This window comes from Balearica regulorum, chromosome 7 (assembly GCF_011004875.1).
Source record: "Balearica regulorum gibbericeps isolate bBalReg1 chromosome 7, bBalReg1.pri, whole genome shotgun sequence".
NCBI classification, from domain to species: Eukaryota; Metazoa; Chordata; class Aves; order Gruiformes; family Gruidae; genus Balearica; species Balearica regulorum.
In genome coordinates, this window is record NC_046190.1 from 8,170,163 (window position 1) to 8,194,702 (window position 24,540).

A 24,540-nucleotide genomic window follows, 5' to 3' on the forward strand; every position below is an offset into this window, starting at 1 on the left:
CCCCGCCCGCTGCGGAGCTGCCGCGGCTCATCACGTGCCGTCCCCGGGGGGAGCCGCTGCAGCAGACCGGGAGGGGATCCAGGTGAAAAAACAATGCAGCGGCATCGCCGGGGCGGGCGTCGTGCCCGGGCGCCGGTGCTGTGCGGCGGGCGCGGCCCGGCGGGGCGGTGCAGCATCTCTCCCGGCGGGGGGGGGGGGGGGGCCCTTTGTGGCTCGTCCTCCCCGCGGGTCGGGGTCTCCCCAGCAACATCCCGGGAGAGAAGGGGGAGGGCTTGGGCTGGAAATCAGGGGCTGATGGTGAAATAAAGGAAGGCACCCTTTTTAGCGAGTAGCCTGTGGCACTGAAAAAGAAGGACCTGGTAGCTCGGTGGGAGAGACAGTGCTGTCTGGGATGGGAGGCTAGCCTTAGCATCCTGGCACTGCCTCGGGGACCAGAGAGCTCCCAACGAGGTGTAGGGGTGGGATAAAACCCGAGTGGGTCCTTTTTACTATGTTAACGGGTCTGCGGGTCTCTGAGTTTGCAAACTTGACATACGAGCTGAGATGATCTGAATCTTGTTTTGCTTGAAACAAGGATTCTGTGGTTTTGGTCCATTTGTGATTACACCATGCCTGATGAAAATAATAGTCTTTGCAGGGCAGGGGTGGTCTCTCCTTGTGTGGGAAGGGAACTGGGGGAGGGAAGAGGGTTCCTAGGATACAAATGATATGGATGAATAACCCTAAGGGAAATGCAGACTCAGCCTGATTTCATTTGATCTCTCCATCCCTTCTTCCTCAATGTATGCTGCAAAGATTTGAGGAAACTGTAATGTCGAGCCTAAGGTGCTGGCAGTAATGTATGGGGAAACTTAAGAGGTTGAGTTTCTATGGATCATAATGAGATTTGGGGAATATTTTGAATAAAATAGCTGAATTGCAGTGCAGGTAGCATAAAAGAGTCATAAAGTATCCATTTTAAAAACCCCATATAACAATACTTAGAAACTAGTTGAATGTTCAAGATGACCTGCTCTGCTGGATTCCCTTCCCACCCCCTCATCTAAATGTTCTCTCAGTGCCTCCTAAATAAAGTCTCTAATGTCTGTCTGGTTTGAGGTAACCTGTAACAATTTTCTAGCATGCAAACGGAGGAACAGACTGACAGAGTCATTTGTCTTTTAGGTGACAGGGTGTTGTGTTTTGTTTTCTGCAAAGTTGCAAGGTTAGTGCGATGTAACGCTAAAATTAAGTAATTTGTGACATAGGGAGAATCTACGCAGGAGGGATTTTATTAGAAGACAGAAGACCACGTAGTAAAGCAATGATTTGTTGTGCCAGAAATCTTTATGTTCTTTCCACACACTGGAATGCTGAAGCTATCAGAGGAAAAAAAGGCTTCAGGGATAAAATGTGATTTAGTGAGTGGTGTTGTATTGACAGTACTGAAGCTGCAGCCCCTTATTGCAGCATAGTACAATGCGTAAAAGAAATGTCTGCATGTAAAATAGCTGTGTTGTATGCAGTGCCTGCCAATCATTTTTATAGCTTCAGTTAGCACAGCATTGCGGTATCTGCAGTTTGGTTAGTGTGAGCCTGGATGAAATTGTTCATAGCCAGGAGCTGTTGCATGTAAAGCTTCTAATTATATTGACTTTTAGCGTTTTTAAAGCCATTGGCTCATAATTGGGTGATGCTGATTCAGCCAACAAGTTTTCATTTATGGTACTGTCACCCTATAAGCTTTCAGGCTGAATATTTAGTTCATTCCCACTGGGACAGCAGCTGGTGTTCAACAGAGCAGCCCTGCTCTGTACCTGCAAAGTTTCCCAAAGCTGCAGTCAGCTGTAGTGAGGCCCCAGGAGGTTGGCTCTGTCCAGAGGTGGATTTAGCTGATGCACACATATGGTGTAGGGGGGCTTTGCCCTAGTCTAGAGGGTGTGACCAGGATATGTCTCAAACACAACTGTCACCAGGAGCTGGAACAGGTTGCTGTGGTCTCGGATGTTGGATCAAGTTAGAGCAGCATTCAGGAGGCAGTTCTGTGCAGGAAGACCAGAACACTGCCTTAACTACAAAAGACTTGATCCCTGCATGTCAAGATTTAGGATCTATTTCGCTTTCTGACCATGTCACTGGTGGTTGGGGTTATATGTGAGTTGACTGGTGTCTCATCTTGTGCTCTTTTCTGCCAAATGTTTTTGGTTTTGTTTTTTTTTTTTTCCACTGAGTTGATGTGACCTGCCACGGCCAACTTCTCCCACTTTCATGGAAATGCAGTTGAAATTTTTAAGGCCCCTTCTGAACGTCATATCTGCTGTTGCAATTAAGTGGATTTTTTTTTTCCTTTCAAAGCTACAGATGTGGTCAAATATTTTAAAATTTCCAGTTCCATATTCCTGTAACCTGTTCTGGGTGATTAGTTGCCTTTTTGCTGTCCTCTACAATGATGTAGCTTATTCTATCTATAATTGCACCAAACAACATTCCCTTTCTTAAAAAAAAATCTTAAAAATATACTTCTTACTTTAAACAATTAACATCCAAAGGATCCCATCACCTCCATTTTCTGTACTTGAATTGGTTCTGCCTTTTGATGATCTGTCAGATGGGATTTCACAAGTGTTTGACTTCAAAGAGCACACCATTTATCATTTTAGAAACTTCTCCCTGTGGCTGTTTTAGTCTGTAGGTATTGTGAAGGAGCAAATTGGCTTTTTTGGGTATTTAAAAAAAGCTGTGCTGGCTCTCAGTAAACGGTGAGGGAAAATGTGAAAGGAATTAAAACCAATGCACTCAAATGATCCTACTTCCAAGTAGGAGAACAGGAACAGTCATGACCTTAATTAGGTATGCAGTGACATGACCTTTTGGGGGAGTTTGGATCTATTCCTTTTTTATTTTTTTTTTTTGTAAAGTAGATGTTGACATTTTCCATATGCAGCTTAGTGAAATCTTTAGAGTATTTTGTCTATCCATAAATTACTTCAGTTGCTTATTTATTCAGCTTCTGTATGGTACTTATCACTTTTCTATTAAACAGTCTTGCTAGCTGAAAACAGAAATGGGTAAAACCCCAGGTTGTATCACTGTCGTGCAGGCTTGTTCAGCTGTATTTTTCCAATGGTGAGAGGTACCAGGACTCGGAATTTGTTTCAGGAATGAGCTCTGAAGTCCATCAGTCGTGATTGGAAATGGTACACTCGCTTCACAGATGTTTTACTGAAGAGTGTGCAGCTGTTTGGTGATGTAAGGCCACAGATGTTGGTGTTGCGCTGAGGGAACGCTGCTGCTAAGTCTGAACTTGAATGATCTGAAATGCCTGTGACATACCTGCAGACTCTGTCTTCTTCACTGTGACAAATGTTCTGGCTCCTGGGTCATTAAACTGAAACTGCCTCCTCTCAGCGATCAGGCACGTTTTTGGTCTTAAAAAGAACATTCCATAACTCTCATTACTCAAAATATGTCAGCTATGGCCCACGTGCCGTGCTGTTAAGAAACACAGTGTTGTGCATTTAAAATAAACAAATGCGAGTTTTAAATTTTGCCATAACTACCACTAAAGCAGTGCCTTTGCAGTGTTTTAAAATTAGGATGGCAGTGGCGATCTGTGTAAGTAATACGTATTAAAGCAGGAAATTCCTTCAAAGCCTGTCTTGGAGAGATTTGAGAAAGGTTTTCACATAAATGAAAAGGAAAATGCAGTCAATTCTAATAAAGTAAGCTAATAAATAAACTAAAATACTCAGAATATGGAGGCCAGCATTCAGGCTAGAAAGCCTTTGTTCTTTACTAAGGACTTGGCTAAATATCCTTCCTCAGGACTGCATCAGGGTGTGTCAAGGACATCAGAGAGCAGCTTTACCAACTGCATTGATGTGCCCCATCATCGGCATACTGCTGTGATCTTGTCCTGCGTGAGAGTCATTTGGTGCTCGCTGGCCCAAATGAGTAGCTGTATCGTGATTGATTTGCAGGGCTCTGGGCACACAGATCAGTTCTAAAGGCATCTTAATTTACAAGAACAGGAGACCTGGAGAGGGTTTTTCTTACAGCTGCTGTTTCTTCGGCCAGTAATTCCTCAGTGCCTGAGTCACACTCTCAGACTGGGCTCTGCAGATGCAGTTTCCAAGGAATATTGAGAAATGTTTCTAGTAATTCTTGCCACTTGCAGTCCAGAAAGAAGTGTGTATGTGAATGGATTTTCAGAGCAGTAATTTCATGTCATCTGAGGGAGTTTATTCACTTACTCTCTCTGAAGAAAAACTCTATTGCAGGAGGCCACCCAACCTGCACTGGTTTCCTTGGGGAAGGAGGCAAATGTAAATTGTTCTCCTTATGCTACTTCCTTCTCCCATAGGGAATAGTCTGGGAGCACTGCTTCGATTTGTCTGGTTTTGGATACATCTTATGTTCTTAGCACTTCTCAGGACCGCTCTCTGGGGTTGAAGCAGTTTATCTTGAAGGGTTTTACAGTGCCGAGTGCTCCATGTCCACCTGTGCCACGCAGACTTTCCTCGCGAGGCTCCGTGTGTCTGTATTCACGCTTTCTTTGTTCCTGTTCCCTGTGAGGTCCGAAGAATGGGTATTTGACTGTCTGTCTCCTCGTTACAGCGATTGGGCTATTTTCCTCTGTTAAGAGATAATAACAATATTAAAATCACAGCTTCTTTAGTATATCCTTGCCACCTCCTAGTCATTGCTTAGGAAATGCATTCCTGTGACGATTTGGTCTTGTGGATTTCATCATCATTTGAAGATTCTTGATGCTTTCTCCATGCCTAAATGTCAAAATACCTGTGGTTATACTAGGCTGACTGGAACCTAGCCCCGTTCCCTGGTGCCAAACAGATCCAACAAATTTAACATCTCTTCCTCAAGTTTCCATGGATACCTTAGTAGAGCACATGCCGTAATCAGAACGGCAGGGCATGCCGTTCACAAAAGCTTTCAGTATTGTCATTATGGAACTGCTGCATTCAAAAATCACCCTTTTGTAGCAGCTCTCATGCTTACTCAGCTATGCTCTTGTTATGATTTTAGGCATAGGAACTCCTTTGCTGGCCATACCATCTGCTTGTTGCCATGACCATGTAACTTAGCAGCTGATTATCTGGCTGGTCAGTGTTCTCCATGTGATGTGTATGTGTAGTCCTGGTGTTTGAATGTAAGCCTGATGGTTGCTAATATAAAAACCTCTGGAAATGGATTTTGGTTGGTGATTGCATGGGTTTTGTCATCTGCTTTACAAATCCTAAACAAGTACTTTCTTCTATCCATGGCTTCTCTCCTCATAAGGTATTTTCCTTTAAGCCTGATACCTGATCTGTTTTCAAGATTGTAAAATAAAGAGAATAAAGAAATACAAACCTGCTTTTGATTTAGCTATAAAGCGTCATTCAGAAGCTAAATCAGTAGCCATAGACTATGGATTCACAGATGACTTTGCTAATGAATTGTCAAATGTGATACCAATTTTTGCAGTTTTGCAACAACTAATCTTCTCTTATTTTCCCATCTTTGAACAAAGTCAGGTTTAATAGCCTTGAAGGATATCAAGGGATTTATATATAGCATCACTCATGCTGACTACTATGAGAAGTAATGATTATTCTAGTTTGGCTATTCTTTTTACCCTGTCTCCCTCTTTCTTTGGATCTTTTTTTTGGGGGGGTGCATGGACCGCAAGAGGTTTGTTTTCTCTTGTCAAGACTCTACAAATATGTGAATCATGTTTGGCATTCCTGAAGATTGTCAAAATGAAGACAACAAACATTTTCAAGTATTTTTCCTAATTCATGTTTTAAGAAAAAGGAGCCACTGCATTCATCCAGCTTGATGCATTACAAGATACTTCATAAATCTATGATATACTTGATAACTAAATAAAATAAATAAAAATGTTCTTAGTCCTGTGTGCTGGACGCACAGTCCAGAAAAGCTGAACAGTAATTCTTATCCAGTCTCTGAAGAATATTCCTTTGAATATCGTGATCTAGAAAGGTAAATCTAGGATTGTGTTGTTTGCAGGATACAATTGCATCCTGAGACATACCTTTACTACAACATGCAGCTGCAAAATCTGCTGTTAACATACCTTTACTACAACATGCAGCCTGCCCTCTTCAAGATGTAAACCACAATCAGTTTTGTCTCTCCTGGCAGTAGTGCATGGGTGTGCAAGAGCTGGAATCTAGGCAGAGAGCGATCACTACAAGGTGCCACTGGTGAGTCCCCAAAACCCCAGGCTTGCGGTGTGAGCAGATTCTGAGCAAGTGGGAACAGGGAAAGCTCTTGGGTCATTCAAGGTGGAGCTGGATTTAAGACCTTACAGTGCAGATGGTGAATGGGTTTGAATTTAAGGCAACTTTAAGTTAGACTTAGCTATTGGTAAGGATCTGGCTGAGGCTTTACAGACCCAGTTGTGAAGTATGCACGGGAGCATAATAGGTCTGGTTTAGTCCAGCTTACCGAGCATTAGCGAGGTCAGACCAAATCTAGGTAAAATAGTTTAGCCTACATCTTGTCAAAAAGAGGAGAAGTGAATGTAACCCATGTGGCATTTTCAGAAGGTTATTGCAAGTTCTTGTGTGTTTCTTTAATCTTAATTTAAAGTTCACAGAAAACAGGTAGTGCTTTTGCTTTCCCTTTGCTGGTGAGGTGCAGGAAAACTAATATTATCCACAGAGTGAGTGATGGGATGAACCTAGGGTTGGTTTTTGATACTCTTAACAATAATGTTAAAAACTTAAATTAAGTTAGAAAGCTTGATAGCAAGTAAAGTAATTCCTCCAATCAAACTGTAATCATGATGGGAGGCAATGTAAAAGCATAAGTGAGAAAGGTCAAAACTGTAATGAGGAACATGCCTTATTTTTAGAATTTTACCTAAAGCGTTGGGAGATTTTTGACTTAGGAAATCACTGTGTTTTAATTGGTATCAATGCAATGAATACCAGCTCTTTGGGTGACCAATTGTTATGAAAGGGTATCAGGAAACTTGGATTTGTATGAGAGATTAGCTATGGCCATATTCGTAGAAGGGAAATGTATTGCAGTCTTCAGCAAACCAGCTGGATGCCTACTGGCATTTTAAAACAAAGAACTCTGATTCCATTGATGGTAATAGCAGTGGTGTCTTTGGTTTCAGTAGGAACAGAAGGTTCTTCTTTCTGATATGAAATACGGGATCTTTTCATTGCGCATAAGAATATTTTAAGTGGGTTTTTTGTATTTGCTTCTCTCTGTCTCTCTTTTTTTGTTCTATAATTATTTTCAAAGGCCATCTTTGTATTTGCAGTAAAATGCTCTAGGTTGTCATGTTATATTTGGAAGCTGTGATGTTTTGTGCTTAATGCAAAGCAAAATCTCAGCAATAGGAAAAGCTGAATAAGGTTTTCTTCATCAGTGCAGCAGTGGCCAGCTAATACCAATATGATAAACCCTTCCTTTCCTGCTGTGCAAACACCATTAGCAAGCTTTTCTTGCAACAAAATTATTATTGATGCTCAAAATGATATACAATGTTTTGAATGAAAAACAATATTTGTAATTCCATTCTTTTATTACCTGATGGCTACCCTATACCCGTATTTCACTCAGTACATCTTTTTTTATTATTTTTATTTTTTTTTAAGTCCAGAGATACTGCCTGAATGGAAAATGAAGAATTTGACTAAGATTTGGGTATGACCAGCAACCTGAGATCATAGCTACACGTAGCAATCACTCTTATCAGCTGCTGGATGGCTGGAAATGCCAGAAAAATGGCTATCAGATATGTGCAAATGTTTGATCTGTGCAAATGATCAGTATGTGCATGGTAAATTCAGTTAACTTGGATTTATTGGACCCATAAAGATCAGCTGCAATAGTGGCATTTTTAGTAGGTCTAATGCATCCTGACTTACCCTGTGTATCTGGTTCATCAACCTACAAATAACTGAGAGGCTGAACAGATTTGGCATGTAGAACAGTGGATATGCATTATACAAATCAAGAAGAGTTATTGCAGCTTTCCTTTTGAGGCAGGGTGTTGTACCGTCGGCATACTCAGTTGGGAGTTTGGGAGAGCCTGGCAAAGGTGTGGTATCTAGGTCTTCCCAGTGGGTCCTCAAGCTCAGCCAGAGGCTCAGATCTGCCTGGAATTCATTTATTGTATATTATGAATTGGGAAAAAAAAAAAAAAAAGAAAAGACTTATTGTGAAAGCACTTCTTAAAATGCTAGAAGTACGATTTGAGATAGGGAATGGTATTGATCCTATTGTTTATTCAGAAAATCATGAGAAGAGTTTAATTAGCAAGTGTTGGGTTTGTGGCCACCGTGGCAGGATAGAAATAGAAAAGAACCTAAGATACGTTGAGTGGCATATAACATACACACTAGTGTTCAGGCATTTTCTTACAGAGAGGTGATTTCATAGTGATGCTGCCTATTTTCTGGTTTGCAAAACAGCTGTAGGAGATACAGACCGTGATGAGTCCGTTCATCATTACTTGGAAGCGAGGTCTGCAAAGGTTCGGACAGTACACTTCTCTCCCGGCCAAGCCTTCCGTTTTGTAGGCATGACTCTAAAATACTGCAGAATGTGTCTGAAAAGGTCCACATTGGGGTTTCTGAGGGCAGACTTAGGGCTTGATGTCTTATTTCTTCCTTTTTTTTTTTTTTTAAGTTGTTTCTTTTCCATATAATAAACTGGTGATATGAGACATATTTCCCCCCTTCCCTGACCTGACTGCATTTCTGTGCTTTATGCTGTTGAGCAGCATATCCTGCTTCCTGAATTCCTGCTTTTACTTGTCTTTTTAAATTCTTACTTAGAGACAATACACACTTACAAAAACTTTAGCTTATCTGTTGTCCATGTTACTTCAGTTGCAGGGAGCCTTCTGTTAGCAGAGAGTCCACTGCTATGGCATGTCACTCTGCTGTTGAAATGAACAATTTCCCTAATATATGAAGCAGAAAATTTTGCTGATGCCTGGTGTAGCTGAATTACATAAATTCAGCTTTTATTAAATATTTAACCTTAATAGAAAAGAGAAAACTTTATGTAGCTGGTGAAAAAGAATTTGTTGTAGTACCACCTTAGTGACTTGTGACTGTGAGGTTTAGCAGTGATCTTTCTTAAAGCAGTTTTAAGTCTGCTGTGTTAAAACAGATGATCTGGGACCATAGTGGTCCATGTCTGATACTTTCAGTGGTTCACTAAAACTCATTTATCTGATCCTGAATAGGAATGCATGGCAGGGGTTCCCAAATATTCAGAACAGACTGATAGCCTTCCAGAGGAGATGAGCTGCCATTAACTGATCTTTCTAATTAAATAATGAGCTTGGTCCTCCTCTCTAGATCTCTTAGAAAATCAGATTCAGCTGAACATGCTATTAGTGAAATGTTCACACTACATCAGCTATTTTTTTCTAAATGCTGTGGACTTTGCTTTTACTCTGTATTCTGTGACACTTAAAGGTTAATCCTTCGTAGCATTTTGTTGTCAGGTAAGTTGTAAATTTAGAATGTGACTGACCATTTACTGAAAACGAAAAAAAGCTAAACTGATTGGCTATTGCAGGAGACCAGAGAAAATAAACTCTTGCATGTGTTTAGATGAGAAGGAGTAATTTAAATTAAATCTGCTAAACCAGAAATTGCAGCTAATTTGATAATGGACATAATTCATTATTAATACACTATCTGCTGATCTCATAATTTTACCAGTTCTGTAATTGCGTAGGGATTTGCAAATCAGATAGAACCCTTTCAATGTTAAAAAAAAAAATGCTGAAAAAGGGAGTCTTCTCTATTTTACCTTCCTCTTCTGGTCTCCTTGAAAATGCACAAGGTGTTCTTTGGCAATTGCTTAGATTAGGACTGAAGTCAGAAATTGTAATTCTATACACATTTACTTAAATTACCCAACCCCCTGATGTAGACAGTCATATTTCAGGTTAATGTTCTTATTATTGTTTCATAAATAAATAAAAAGTTTCTATTCAACAAATTGGCATCATACTTGGAAGACTATTTTAAATATTGGTATAAGTATTTGAAAACTTAATATAATTAGGATTCTAAATCAAATTCCTCCATTTATTTTGGCATGCAAATTGTGAAGAATGAAATGTTTATTTAACGCATGTTGTTTAGCTGCATGGTTTTTTTCATAGTGCATAGTTTGACACAGATAGACACCCTTGGTAAACATGGGAGGTAACGATGGAACTTGAACTACGTGGGACACTACTTGATTGTGTTTTTTCATTACAGAAGCCTTAACAAGTCATCCTGCTTCTAAGAACTGTTCTAAATACCATGGTGCTATCCTGGACATCTTTTTAAATTGTTAAGAAGAGGAATTTACTCATGAAGGCTAGATATTCTTTTTTGTTGCATGATTGCAAATCAGGTTCCTTGCAACTCTTTTCCCATTCCCTGGCTTGGAACAGGTGCTTTTTTTCCTTTCAGATCAGCCAATCACAGTCCTTTAGAAATAAGAGATTTTTATATATCCAGCTCTTTCTGGAATATCCATGCATTTACTGCTCGTAAGGACAGAGTTATAAGAACTGTGACACACAATTACAAAAGCTCCCATATGCACAAGTATATTTTAACCATTCAGTTTAGATAGGGTAGATAGTATAATGTTACAAATTTCCTAATTTAATTTGCTTTTAACAACTATTTCAATACTTGTTAGAAGAAATCTTGGTATTAAATCCAGGGTGACTGGCTTGCAAGCCATTTTCTGTAAATGCCAACCACTCTGATAAATGACTTTTTAACTTCCCAGTATTCTGAACCGTGCTTATTCACTTATTAGCTCTGCAAACTCTCTGGCAGTGTCAGGGCCTCTTTTAACAGCTGAGTTACAATATAGCAATTATGGCTGCCCCAGTTATTGCACATGATTAGTTAGTAGTCTCATGAAATGAGTTGCAGTGTAATGCAACTGCTGCTTGTGCCAAGATGACAGCGAAATCTCTCTAACAGGACATTTTGGTGAAAATTTTAGTTTGCTACTTTAGAGGTTTTAGCATTGCCTTCCATGATACTCCTTTCTTGATCCAACAGAACTCTAGGCTGGTGGCACACAGGACTCATTATTTTGTTTAGCTGGGTTTTTGCAGGAGCAGCAGTGAATACAGTGCAAAATGATCATGGGTTTGGAAGGATTTTTTTCCTCTGGTTAAAAAATACTGCTAAATCACCAAGAGCTTAACGTTCAAGCAGGGTTGAGCAGTTGATGGTTAGAAGAAGTTAGCCCTTCCACAAATCCAGCCTTTATGCATAAGTTTTCAAGAGCGTTCTGAAACTGAAATGGACAGTTTGTTTTAAAGATTTTTGATGAAAATATCTAAGTCACAACAACTGCATGCAATGCTACAGGCTTGGGGAAGAGTGGCTGGAAAGCTGCCCAGTGGAAAAGGACCTGGGGATGTTGCTTGACAGCCAGCTGAATGCGAGCCGGCAGTGTGCCCAGGTGGCCAAGGCGGCCAACATCATCCTGGCTTGTATCAGAAATAGTGTGGCCAGCAGGACCATGGCAGTGATCATCCCTCTGTACTTGGCACTGGTGAGGCTGCACCTCGAGTACTGTGTTCAGTTTTGGGCCCCTCACTACAAGAAGGACATCGGGGTGCTGGAGCTTGTCTGGAGAAGGGCAACGAAGCTGGTGAAGGGTCTGGAGCACAAATCTGATGAAACAGGCTCTACAACTACCTGAAAGGAGGTTGTAGCTAGGTGGGGGGTGGGTCTCTTCTCCCAAGTAACAAGCGATAGGACAAGAGGAAACGGCCTCAAGTTGCGCCAGCGGAGGTTTAGATTGGATATTAGGAAAAATTTTTCCACCAAAAGGGTTGTCAGGCATTGGAACAGGCTGCCCAGGGAAATGATGGAATCGCCATACCTGGAGGTATTTACAAGATGTGTAGATGTGGTGCTTAGGGACATGGTTTAGTGGTGGACTTGGCAGTGCCAGGTAAACGGTTGGACTCGGTGATCTTAAAGGTCTTTTCCAACCTAAATGCTGTGATTCTAAGTCCATTTTCTGTTTTAACTGGCATGTTCTATGGGTAGCTAAGACATACCTCTGATCTCTGCTTAACGTTTTTTATTTACTAGCAAATATTTTTATATTTGTGGATACAGTGAATGTGCTTGTATACATTTTACACCTCTGGATTGTCAAGTTAATTGGGTTGAACAAATTCTTGATAAACCACCATCCAAGTTAGCACTGTTTTGTTGGATGAATGTGAATATTGCACTGGTTATTTAACCACTGCTATCTGAGAGACCAAAAATGTGTATCCTGCCACACAGGATTTTCTGAGTTGTGTATAGAGCTATAAATAACTTCTCAAGGTTCACCCAGGCTGATAACTGAAGACAGGCTGGAAAATAGATTGCTGAAACATGAGTGCTGAAACAGGTAACAAAAAGAATTAGTAGCAAAGAGAAACACTGATAACACGTAGCTAGTGATTTGATGTCTATATTTTTGTGCTCCAAAGCCAGCATCCTAAGTGGGGAAAATGTACCAGTTTCCGAAGATGATGAGTCAGTATTGCGATGCCCTGGTCTGCTCAGGAGGTGTTGGTTCAGGTCCAGTCAGGAACAAGGACAGGATGCAAGGAACCTGTTTTGTTACTAATTCCCTTTTTTTCCTGTGCTAAATATTGTTCTTGAGTTCTACAAAGAATGCCATGTTGATGGTACAAAAATTAATCTGTTTTAAAAAGAGGAAGAAATTGCACAAAAGAAGCTGATAACAGCATCTGAACCAAATATATCTTAACAAACTGAGCAGATTCTGTGTCTGCCGTACTTGGCCTGTGGCTTTTTGTACTTTACCACAAGAGGAGTAACATAATATATTCTTGAAGAAGTTGTATAGGAAATGTGAATATTTTGCTTCTGCAAATGCTTCTGAAGATCAGGCTCAACATGCATATTATAACTTAAACTGAAATAAACATTGTTACAAGACCAATATTAAGATTTGGAGGAAGATTTTTTTCTATGATTTTTCTGTGATTATCCCATAGTTGCCTACTGCAGAGTTTTTGCATCCTCCCTGGGAAAAACCACATATTTGATTACCAGGAACAGCAGGATTCTTCAATAGGTAGCTCTAAGGTTTGGTTTTTTTTGGAGGGCAGCTCCTGTGTCATCATAGAGTAATGCTCTGACTTGTCAGTCATGTCTAGAAATTACATGCTATACATAAATATGCATTTTATTGTGTGATACATCCAAGTAGGTAATAAAAAGATGTTGAAATCTATTGTTTAATATTTATTATGGGTATTAATCTTCAGAGACTTATTTAATAATTCTGCTTTACATCTAATTAGCGTATATTCTACAGAGACTTCAATAAACTCAAGGCTCAAATTTGGGAGCAGATGGGCATGAGCATGGACAGGGTGTGTGGCACCTTTTCTACATTGCATTTTGCTAAATTATTGCAGTCTTCATAAGAGAATATATTATATATAAATCCATCTGAGTCATCACTTCTTAATTATTTTACTAAGCCGTTTCCTTTTCTATCATCAATGGGGTAAATATAAGAAGGAAAAATACAAACACTACATTACAGTATTTGTCACTCATTTGGTATATTCCTTTAAATGAAATTTCAGTATTGTATGCAGGGTAGAAATATTTCTTTGATGATTTGTTAATAATACTTTCATTTTTCCCAGCTGGATTCCGTCCTGCAGTAATACTAACAGCTGCAAGATGTTTCAGTGCAGAGTGTATTGAAGAATAAAAACAGAGACAATGTTGGGAAAGTTTCAGAATAAAGGTTCATGATGGACTAATTGCAACTTACAGCATTGTCGAATTGATATAAAATCCTCTTTTTCTCTTAAAATGAGTCTGTCTTTTTTGATCTCACAATTTATGTTTAGTTTCTACATTCACACATTTAAATCTTAGGCCATTAATGTTAGTGTATAGTGTTCAAGCTGCTTATGTCAACTATGACTTCTGAATATATTTAGGAAGACTTTTAAAATTATACATGGTAATGTAATAGGCAAAAGAATGGAAGTTAATGATGAAGGTCGGACAAACATTTTAAAACCAAAACTGCAGTTGTTGTGTCTTAGCATGTTGTAAGGGCAACAAATATATTTTATGTGGTGGCTGTGGAATTTGTTTTCTTTTTTAGCGGATTTGTTACAACAGGAAAATAGTGTAGAAGTATGCAAAGCAACTATCTTATCCCACTCATTCTGCTTACTGACACTGAAGAATTTTTGTTTCCTTTCAGATGCGGTTTCTACATCTGCTTACTCATCACCAGCCAAAAGTTTGGGAGATCCTGGAATAACTCCTCTGTCTCCATCACATATTGTGGTAAGAAATGTACTCTTAACAAACTGTACGTTGACATTACTTTCTCCTGCCTGTTTGATTTGATGTAATTTTTTAGAAAGTTGTCATTTCATTCCATAGTGATCCCTTTTAGGCTACCTGTAGTCTTAAGTGAAATTTTAGTAACAATGGAGTTGGTGACAGAGCTCTCATTCATTTCATTGGGGTCCCGGCTTTGCTTCTTTTTGGTCTACTTGCTGAGCTAATCAATTTGCTCCTGTATATTTTTATATCAAACACAGGGGCTTCTTGGTCCTCAGGGTTGCCAAATTCTGTCTCTGTCTTTATCACTGATTTGTTTAGGCAGCTCCTGAAAAGTCTCATTCTATTCAGAAAAAAAGGAGATATATATAGATATATGATATTCAACAGTAAAATCCGAATTCCCAGAGAAAAGAATCTCCTCCAGCATAGAGAGAGAGAGGGTCAAAATAGAACTGTTTTAGTTTCTTAGGAAAATAGCCACCTCTGTAAGCTTTTAGAAGCAAGCTAATGTCCCATAATGGTAGTGTGTTTTAATCTATTATGTATCACGTTTATTTTATCGACAAACTCCCATTAAAACTAAGTCCCATCTGTTTTTAAGATCATCTGCGTTATCTCTAATACAGTATATACATTTCTTGATATTGCGAGGGATCATGTTCAGAACACATTGCTACCCTTGTGGATTTCTTCCTCAACTTTCTGAATCAAGTTCAGAGTTGTACAACATCCCTCTTCAGGGTTTCTAGAGTTCTGTCATAATTTTTTTGCTTTTATTCCCTTCTTTCTCCATATACTCTAGAACTTCCCCTTTTACTTCTGTCATACTGATGAATTTATGTCCTCTTTCAGTTAGATTTGTTCCTTAAACTCTTCGAGGAAGACATATAAATAACATATTGCACTAGTTGAAAAGATTGAAGTTGAAAATGTAGGGGTACGATAGAAGGTTGCTGGAAGTAACAGCCATGGAGATACCAGAGATACACGAGCAAGATGGTGGAACACTGCTCATAGAGCGAGGGCATTTGGCAGTTCCTCTGTAAAACATGATAACAATTGCTTCAAAATGTTATCGGGAGTACAGGCTGGACAGCAGTGGTGGGGGATTCAGAGATGACCTGCGTAGTAATAGGTCAACAGGTCTGTTCCATGGTGATTTTGCCAAAATGATGTGTGTGCTGGTGAGGGTATTACCCTCCTTCACTATCTAGCTCCTGTAGCACATAGCCCTTACACCAGTGGTTCCAGCTTGTTCTCTTCCTGTCTTGCTAAGCTATTCGTGCTTTAGCTGCCATCAGCATGTGAATAGTAGTTCCTTACTGTTCATTACTTATTCCTCCTTTATATAGGATTATGTTAGGCAACAGCATACTGGGGAGTGGTACAATTCCTTGTTTGTTCATGACATGCTTTATACCGCATCATTATGATTTGGACCATAACCCTTACAACCTCTTCTAGTTAAAGTTCCCACGTTGCCCTTGACTGTGCTTTTCAGGGATTGCAGGTAAAAGGCAGGGAGAGGGATTCAAATTCACTATGAGCAGCTGAACAGCTTTCCACGTTCTAGCACAGGCAGGAGGAAAGAATGAATGTAGTGCTTACAAAGTAAGTGTTAGGTAAATTCTTCATAAATAAATAAATATCATGGGATATAAAGCTTATTGCTGTATTTTGGGTTGTTCTGTCTCTACTAGTTTGGAATGATAGTAGTACTTCATGTTCAAGTTTGTGACATAGGTAACTCCTAAGACCACCAAATTAAGTCCCAAATATACCACATTGACGGAAATAAACATATTCGTCAGTTGATCAATTTAAGGAAAAAAAAAACCAAACAGCCCCAAAACCAATAACCTAGTGTTTAGCCATAAGTTTTAATGATACATTATAATAGCTATTCCAAGAAAGGAGTATGAAAAAAAACTCATGATTCAGAAGGTTACGTACAAAAGGCTCCAGCAAATACATTGAATTATATATTGAATTTCCACTTCCATTGGAATGTGGAGCTTTCTGGTATCAACTTGGGTCACAAATGCCGCTTTAAAGCCCTTATTTCCACTGAAGAGATATGCATGTCTCGGAGAGCAGAAATATTGAAGAGTAAGACAGGTTGCAGTCATTCTAATCAGTGACTCAGTGTCTGTTTTGCTTCTGCTATTTAACAGAAGGACTCTGATGCAGATGATGCTGTAGAACAGTTATTTCTTGTTGTTGTGGCTATTGATTTTGGCACAACATCCAGTGGCTACGCCTACAGCTTCACCAAGGAACCAGAATGTATTCATGTAATGAGGTAAGGGCTGCAATGCAGCATTTAGTTTTTGATCGTGATAACATGGATTGTCTGCAGTGGCTGTAGATATTTTCTACAGGAGCCTGAAGTGTCTAGATTTGTCTAGTGTTACCACAGTGTAGAACTTTCTCATGGTTACAGTTTTTTGTTGCATCTTACTGTATTCTAATTTGCTTTAATAATCAATGTGAACACATGCACTCTCTGTTATTTTGCTGAGTTTGCAAGATGACATGAGTAAAAGGAGGGATCAGCAAGTACTTAGAATTGTTCATGGAGCAGTGATAGTTATTAAGTCAAGATGCCCTTATCTCAGTTTGAGAGAAACTACACATTTATTAAGAGTCATGGCATTTCCCAGGAGCTGCCCATCTCCTGGAATCATACTTGCATACAGTTGTGTGTACCACACTTAGTTACTTGCACCCAGAAACTGGTAGTTCATTTGGCTGATTTAACCTTTTTAGCATTAAATTCAAATCAAATCCCTGGTAACGAACCAATGATACTGAGAAATAAAGCAATCAAAAGGCATGAATGTGAAAATTAAATTTTGATGTGAAATCTGTTACGTATTATATGTATGTAAGGGACAAATTTTAGATGCTGTTTTGTAGCACTTTTTTTTAATTTCTTGATAGATTCAGTACTATGCAATCAGAAATGCAAAAACTATTATGACAGGTACGTCAAAGGATTTCCCTACAAACCATTTTTATGATGTTTTTGATTTTTAAAAGATTTTTTTAATAACTAAAAGCTTACATAATTCTTATTAAAGTATCTTTAAAATGACTCTGGTAACAAGACCCAGATATAGATAATTGCAGACATAAGCAAGGTATGTATGAAAATCTTAGCCAGAGAAGTTCTTCTAAACAAAGCTGCTGTAAATAACAGTAGGTAATCTACTGTTTTAGCACTGTAATACTGAGAACAAAAGGGCAAAAAAACTAATTTGCTGTAGTCCAGTGTGATATACTGTAATTTTTCTAAGCAAAGATGGTAGCTGAATGCAGCGCGCTCCGTCTCAGCAGACAGTATTGATTGTGCAGTCAGCCTGCACAGTTGGTCTGTATATGGCTGTGAAGTATTTCAGGGATCTGACACGACTGGGTGACGTGAAATAATGTCTGAAGGGAGATAAATTTTGGAATGGCAGTAGGCCATCCGGTTGCAAAGATACGTACCATTTTCAGTACAGACAGGTAACGCTTCAAGGCCTTTTCTGCATCCCATTCACCTATTGTTCTGCAAACAGCACAGGAAGCTGCATCATGCTAGATGTCAAAGGACAGGCTACATTTTGCTGTCTCAGGTTACTGGGTTATGGAGTCAGAATCCATGTATATCAATTCCTATTCTCTTTTGACAGTAAATAATTAATCAAAATTCTTAAAGAAGTTGGCTGAAGTGAGAGAAGACATCTCTGAAGCTGTACCTGAGCAAGCCTAAATCCTAAATATTGTGTTGTTTCTATAACCTCTGTGGAGATTTTACTATGTGAAATCCCTACTGGTTTTAGGGATGTTCTTTAAGTGCTCTGGGCTCAAAATTTTACCTTGGAACCTGGTTTTGCCATGGGGTTCACACTATACTGCGGTAAATTGCAGACTAGATTCTCCTTCCAGAGTACCAGGCTTCACACTGTAGATCACTGGGACATTGAAATCTAGATGCGGTGTGGCCAGCTGAGATGATGTTCCAAATCTTAATAGACGTTTTACTACTTATTTTTTTACCATGTTTTGTTCCTTATGTAATAATGGTAGCGTGAGTGTGATTTCAGACCTGTGTAGATGATATGAGAGATACTGATGTAAAAAGAAATGAAGTAAATTAATTCATACATTTCCAATCAGAAGGGAAGAACATGTTTTGGGAGGGGAATGTATTCAGATTTCCAACAGGCATTTCAAACAATGGAAAATATTTTAATACCAAGAATGATTTGTTTTGTTTTGTTTTAAATAAATATAGCTGGCAGGGAAGGATTTTTGGGAAGATATAGCTGAAACTGACTTATGAAATAATGTATATATTATTTTTTATATGTTTATATATGAATACTCATGAAATCATGAAATTCATTTAAAAGAATGGTATATGTATCAAAATAAGGCTTCAGTAGTTCAGAAGGTGTTAAGAGGTTCGAACTCTGTATATAATGAGGCTTACATGTAGGATAATTTACAAATAATTCAGCAGAGTAAATGTAACTTCCCGCCTGAACTGGAGAATGTTTACATTAAAATAAAGCATGCCAATGATGCATGGTCCTCTTTGCTTCCTAACATTTTTTCCACTTTCCCTCCTTAGTGTTGATCCTTTCCAGACATTTAGATTTCTGTCTGCCTTTTAACAAAGCTGCTTTTCTGTAAATGTCTCAATGAAGGGTAAGATGGGTTTATTTAGAAGGTCCTACTTCTGAAAAGAGTGAACACGCAGGGCTTTAGTACCAAGTTTGAGTGTAGTGTCAGCAAAGTCGTGATTGTACTCATGTAATTGGTAGACAGTCATGTTTTTGATTGCCTGTGTTTATTTGCTGTGATGCCCAGTACTTAAAGAAAGGAATTTATAGGCATTGACCTAACAAGTTCTTTAAGCATATACTTAGCTTTAAATGTATGAGTAACCTCACTCACTTCAGTGGATTAAAGCATGTGTTTGGAGTTGGGTGTGTGTTTCTATATGATTGATGAATGATTTTACCTTGATTGCATTAGGTATAATAACATTAGGTATGTTATTTATCAGTTTTAGGTAATACTTCACACCTGTCAACTCTTACTAATTCCCCACAGCTTCTGTAAAGATAGTTGTGGTTACCGTCAGGCTCTTGTTGCAGAGTAAAAGTATATGTTACGATGAGTGCTATTTTCTGCGTACCTTGAGACTGTGAGTAAATGCATATGAACAGCCTGGCCATGAGTTCAGCAAGCACTTCAGCGGGCAGGGCACTGCCAGAGCTGTAATGACAGAGTTCGGTGCTGCAGAATGAGTTAATAACGTCGTCTTTGAAGGGAATACACGAGGTCTTACATAGTTTTGAAAAAGTCCTATTGATTAACATGCACCTATGTGAAGTTGTGTTTTGGCTGCTGGTTAAATAGCAAAAAACTGAATGTGTTTCACAAATGGAGAAAAAATAAATGGAAAAACGCATGTGATCATGAAACAAATTGCAGCCCATCTTGGAAGGAGGAAGAAGGTGGTCTTTTTTCAGTGTAACTTCAACCTTCAGATTTTTCCTTTTCCTTCTCTTCTCTGTTTGATTGTAATTCTTGGCAGGCACATGCTTGCCTTTCTTCTGCGTACACACTCCTAGCAGCGTTCAGCTACGTTTTGATGACCCCACTGCTTGGCTTCCTTGACTGTTATGCTGCAGCTCTGGATCAAATTCTCATCACTCTGCACGGATCACTCTCTTTGCTCTGTTAGCCAGATTCATGTGTAAGGAAGGGCATTTCTCTAACCTTAGTATAACCTTGTGATCCTTTCCACACTAACTTTCCTCTTGTCTCTATTTTCACTTTTAATATACAGTCAGATCCTCTGTGGCTATAAATGGGTCTATACGGCTCTGTTGAGCTACTCCACTTTATTTCAGCCTAGGACCTGGTCTCATATGTCTGGATCTAGGCAGAAATCTACCTTGGGTTCTGCTTGAATAGATTTTTAGCTCTGACCCTGCTTTGAGAAGATATCCCCCACATGCATTTAGAGTGCTGCTGCCTTGCATTAGGTCATGCTCTTAGTAGGCATTTTTTTCCCCTAATGGCATTATTATCATCATTTGTAATATTGGGACCATGAAAGAAAGCTGCAAACTAAAGTGTTGAAATCCTAGCCTTACTACTAGAAGCCTCTGGAGTGAGGCTTGGGCTCCACCTAAGAGTGTCCCAGTCAGGAGTTACCATGCACATCCCTTTTCAGCTGCTTCTCTCTAGAAAAGATGTCACACTGGAGTATTTTTAAAGCTCTGATTGCAAATGGTAAAGTCGTATGTCCTCTTCTGTTTCTTTATTGCTCTGTCTGTGACTGAGCAGTAATACAGGCTGAGAACTTTAGAACTTCCTGAGCAATTACTGTGTCTAGTTTCCATCAGAAATTCATCAGGAAGTGAACATCCAATTCCCTAGGTGGTTTTGAAAATTTCAGCCCATACCAATGAGCATCAATTTGTCTTCATTTAAACTGCACCTTAAGTGTGCTTATTCCGGAAAAAGAAAATGTGCCTAGCTGTAAATAAAAATAAAGAAGTATTGCTATTAGCCACATCCTATTTATGGAATTTCCCACTGGTGACTCAGAATGAATCATTAATGCTTCCAAGCAAAAACGATACCAGTCTGTCTCCTCTCTGCTTCCAGCAGGTGTGTGGGATTTAATGTTCTGGTGAAATAGGCAGTGCTTTCTGTTCATGGGCTGTGGGCTCCCAGCTTCTTCACATTGGAACCATATGTTTGCTGTAACACCTACTCAAAGATTTTGGAGTTGACCAAGTACGTTTTTAGCAGCAGGTTAGAAGAAATGACCTGGAGCAGAGCCCTTGCCAGCTAATAGCTTTGGGGCTGAGCAGCGGGACTAGGGAGATTTATGGAAGTTTTTTCCGAGTGGATGAATGTGGAAATCATTTCACTTCTCATCATACTGTTTCTGTTTTCAGAGTGGTAGAATTGCCCTCTATACTGAAATAAATTCATAGACATGTGGTGATTCCCTGCAATCAATGCTGCTGGTGGAAAAAGGGGCAGATTTTGCTCTGTTTGGTTTAGTTGAATGGTCTGAAGGGTTCCTGGCACTTCAGAAGATCCTGTTCTTTGTTACTTTGCCAAGTACTAACTCCTTAGATTGAAATTCTCCATGTCAGTTGTCTGCCTTGGTCTGGAGGCCGATTAATTTTCAATGGGCTCAACTGTTTCTGAGAGTGAAATGGAAAAGATTTTTTTCTACATAAGCTTCCTATGTCACATAAACAAATACCACAGAACAAGTCAATCCTTTTGTGCTTCAGAACAACGCCTTTGGCAGTAGTATATTATGGAAGTGCCTTTTGCTATCTTTAGAAAAAAACGATAAACATGTGGTTTAATAATGAATGCAGTTGCCTGTGTGATCTTAACTTGTCTCCTGTTTGAGCTGCGTTATGATTATGTCTGAGAGCATAAAGCAGATTTTCCACTGATGCATTTTTGAGAAAATGTTGTCTGGTAAGTGTTTGTTTCCCATACTGAAAGTAGATGTATATGAGGTGGAACAGTAATGAGAGTTCTTACATTCTGCCTTTTTTTGTGATGGAGAAGTGAGGAGAAGACAAGAATGTTCAGAGCTGTCTCTGTGGTACAACGTTCTACTATCTGACATTGTCGGCCCCCTCCATGCCCCCCAATTCCTGCTGCATTCAATGGCTGTTCCCATATTCAGTGTTCTTGCTTAGTTCCTTATCCATTCTGTGAAAGAAGCCTTCATCTTAATACCTTTGTATTTCTTGGGCCTTCCTGAAGATAACTTTCACAGTCTTGATAAGATAGGATAGTTTTATTCACTGTTTTAATGGATGGTGGTGAGGGAAATATTTTGGTGCCTATAAGATACTTGGGGGTTGAAGGAGTCTGCTTAAGTTTTGACAGGCTAAAATTTTTACAGCATTTGGGTCATTTAAAACACAAAATCCATCAACTACAGGTGAGTCGAATGCAATGCAGAGCATTCAACATCTGCAGACATGTCTTCAGAGTTTCAGATGTCCAGGAAATTAGGCACAAGAAGAGGTGTCGGTTGAACTGGCTGGTGTTGCTTCAGAGAGCATTCTATGACGGAAACACGGATTTAATCCACTTCTCTGCAGTGGTGTTCAGCTGACTTAAACAGGTCCATATTTCAAAATGGGGAAAAATCCCCCATACAAGTAAGCATGTGTGAAGTCTGAGTGACAATTGGGTAGGCCATTTTGAGAATTTGGGTTTTAATTTGCAGAGTCCTTGGATAATTACTTGATTTTTTTCTTACAATGTTTGTTACATATGTATGTTTAGTTTGAAACTGTAATTGTTAATTCCTTGTTAATTGTGTGTGGCTTAGTTTAAGGAACTGGTATTCTTTTCAAAGACAGAGTATGATTATGTCCTTAAAAATTATACAACTAACTGCAAAATGTATTGAATTGTCCAAAATTAAAATTACAGTCCTCTTTTCTTGGATGTGCATAAAAACACTTGGTTTTAGTATTATAAGGATTGAAATTAGTATCTTTGGAGGGGAAAGCAGCGTGTGCTATCTGCCACCACGTTGTTTTTCTCACAAGATACTACTTTTTCTGCTGCTCTAAGCATTAGTATCACTTACTGAAGCTGTTTCTCTTGTTGGATAGGCGATGGGAAGGTGGAGATCCAGGCGTATCCAATCAGAAGACACCAACTACTATCCTGCTGACACCAGAAAGAAAGTTTCATAGCTTTGGGTATGCAGCAAGAGATTTCTATCATGACTTGGATCCCACTGAATCAAAGCACTGGTTGTATTTTGAAAAGTTTAAGATGAAGCTGCATACCACTGGTGTAAGTAATAACCAACTCTCTTGAATAATTGTGCGTTTACTACTCGCATCATCTTTCTGTGGACAGTGCTAAGTTTTGCCTAAAGCTTGTGAACTAGATGTGAAGCATCTCTGTTCCTACGTTTAGAGAGTAAATAAAGTAAATTAAACTTTTCAGTTAACATTTTGATTCATTTGGCTTCTCACTCCATTTGGCAAGTGTATTTTCCAGCCTTCTTTCTAGATCTTTGAGGTTCAATACCCACTTTGCTTAGATCTTCGTGTCCTAATTTTCCTGAGTGAAATTCATAGCCATTTAGGGAGTCTCCATGAGGTTGGTTTGTTGTATAAATTTACTCAGAAAGCAGAAGTAGAATGTAAGAGCCAGACTGAACTTTAGTGCAGGGGAGCAAATTTACCCAGAGTTCATTGTCAAAACTGCAAGTGCAAATCATGCTGTTAATTTGACATTATTCCTGCTGTTTATATGTTTGTCTTTAAACTAAGCCATTCTAGAGTTTTGGGACTTGGCCAGTACTTTCTGTATTGAGGTGTTTTCTGGTTTCATGTGTTGGTAGGAAGCCAAAAATCTGTGCTTTTAACTATTAATTTGGATTAAATATCTTGCATGTGCAGCTTTGTTGCAATTAATTAAATACATTTGTTGTAATTATTTAATATTTAGTCCATATTCTCTCTCTGCCTGCAATTATTTGTAGACACGATATGTCTTTAAAAACAAAGTCTAAAATAAGCAGCAAATGTCATGCTCCAGGAAATTCAAGTGATGAGTTAGATCCTCTTCAGAACAATTTTGTCACTTTTTCCTAGCCAGGTGGATAAAGAAGAATTCCCTTTCCTCGAGCAGTGGGAATTAATTTCATGTTTACCTTTTCCTTTTATTAACTTCCAGTTATTTTCTTTCATGTAGAATCTTACCATGGAGACAGACTTGACAGCTGCAAATGGCAAAAAAGTCAAAGCACTTGAGATATTTGCTTATGCTCTGCAGTTCTTTAAGGAACAGGCATTAAAGGTAGGGTAATGCTTCCTTATCTAGATTTTCTGTATTTATAATTGTTATAAATGTGAGCTTAACACTTCTAACCTTGCCAGGCTTTGTCCTCAGTAGTATTTGATGTAAACAAGGCAAGGCAGCTGTAGAAACTCTAGGCAGGCTGTGGACTTGGGAGAGCTCACAATAGCCTGAAGTGATTTCCCGTAGCACAGGGGAAGCTTTATTCAATAATAGTAAGTGTATCACTGTGATGCTGAGTTCTGAATATCTTCTTACCAGCTTAAATATCTTCTACTGTTTTTTTTTCATGAAAAAATAT

General features: G+C 39.1%; 1 protein-coding gene across 3 annotated transcripts in view; it reads left to right on the forward strand.

Annotated features, from left to right (window-relative positions):
- The window catches only part of HSPA12A (heat shock protein family A (Hsp70) member 12A), a 66,960-nt gene that overhangs the window by 12,665 nt on the left and 29,755 nt on the right, over positions 1-24,540 (forward strand). For all 3 annotated transcript variants that reach the window (XM_075757818.1, XM_075757819.1, XM_075757817.1), the window contains exons 2-5: positions 14,275-14,360; positions 16,538-16,665; positions 23,039-23,225; positions 24,135-24,239. In XM_075757818.1, coding sequence (XP_075613933.1) covers positions 16,661-16,665; positions 23,039-23,225; positions 24,135-24,239 — 297 coding nt within the window. In that variant the 5' untranslated portion in view covers positions 14,275-14,360; positions 16,538-16,660. The remainder of the gene's footprint in view (positions 1-14,274; positions 14,361-16,537; positions 16,666-23,038; positions 23,226-24,134; positions 24,240-24,540) is intronic.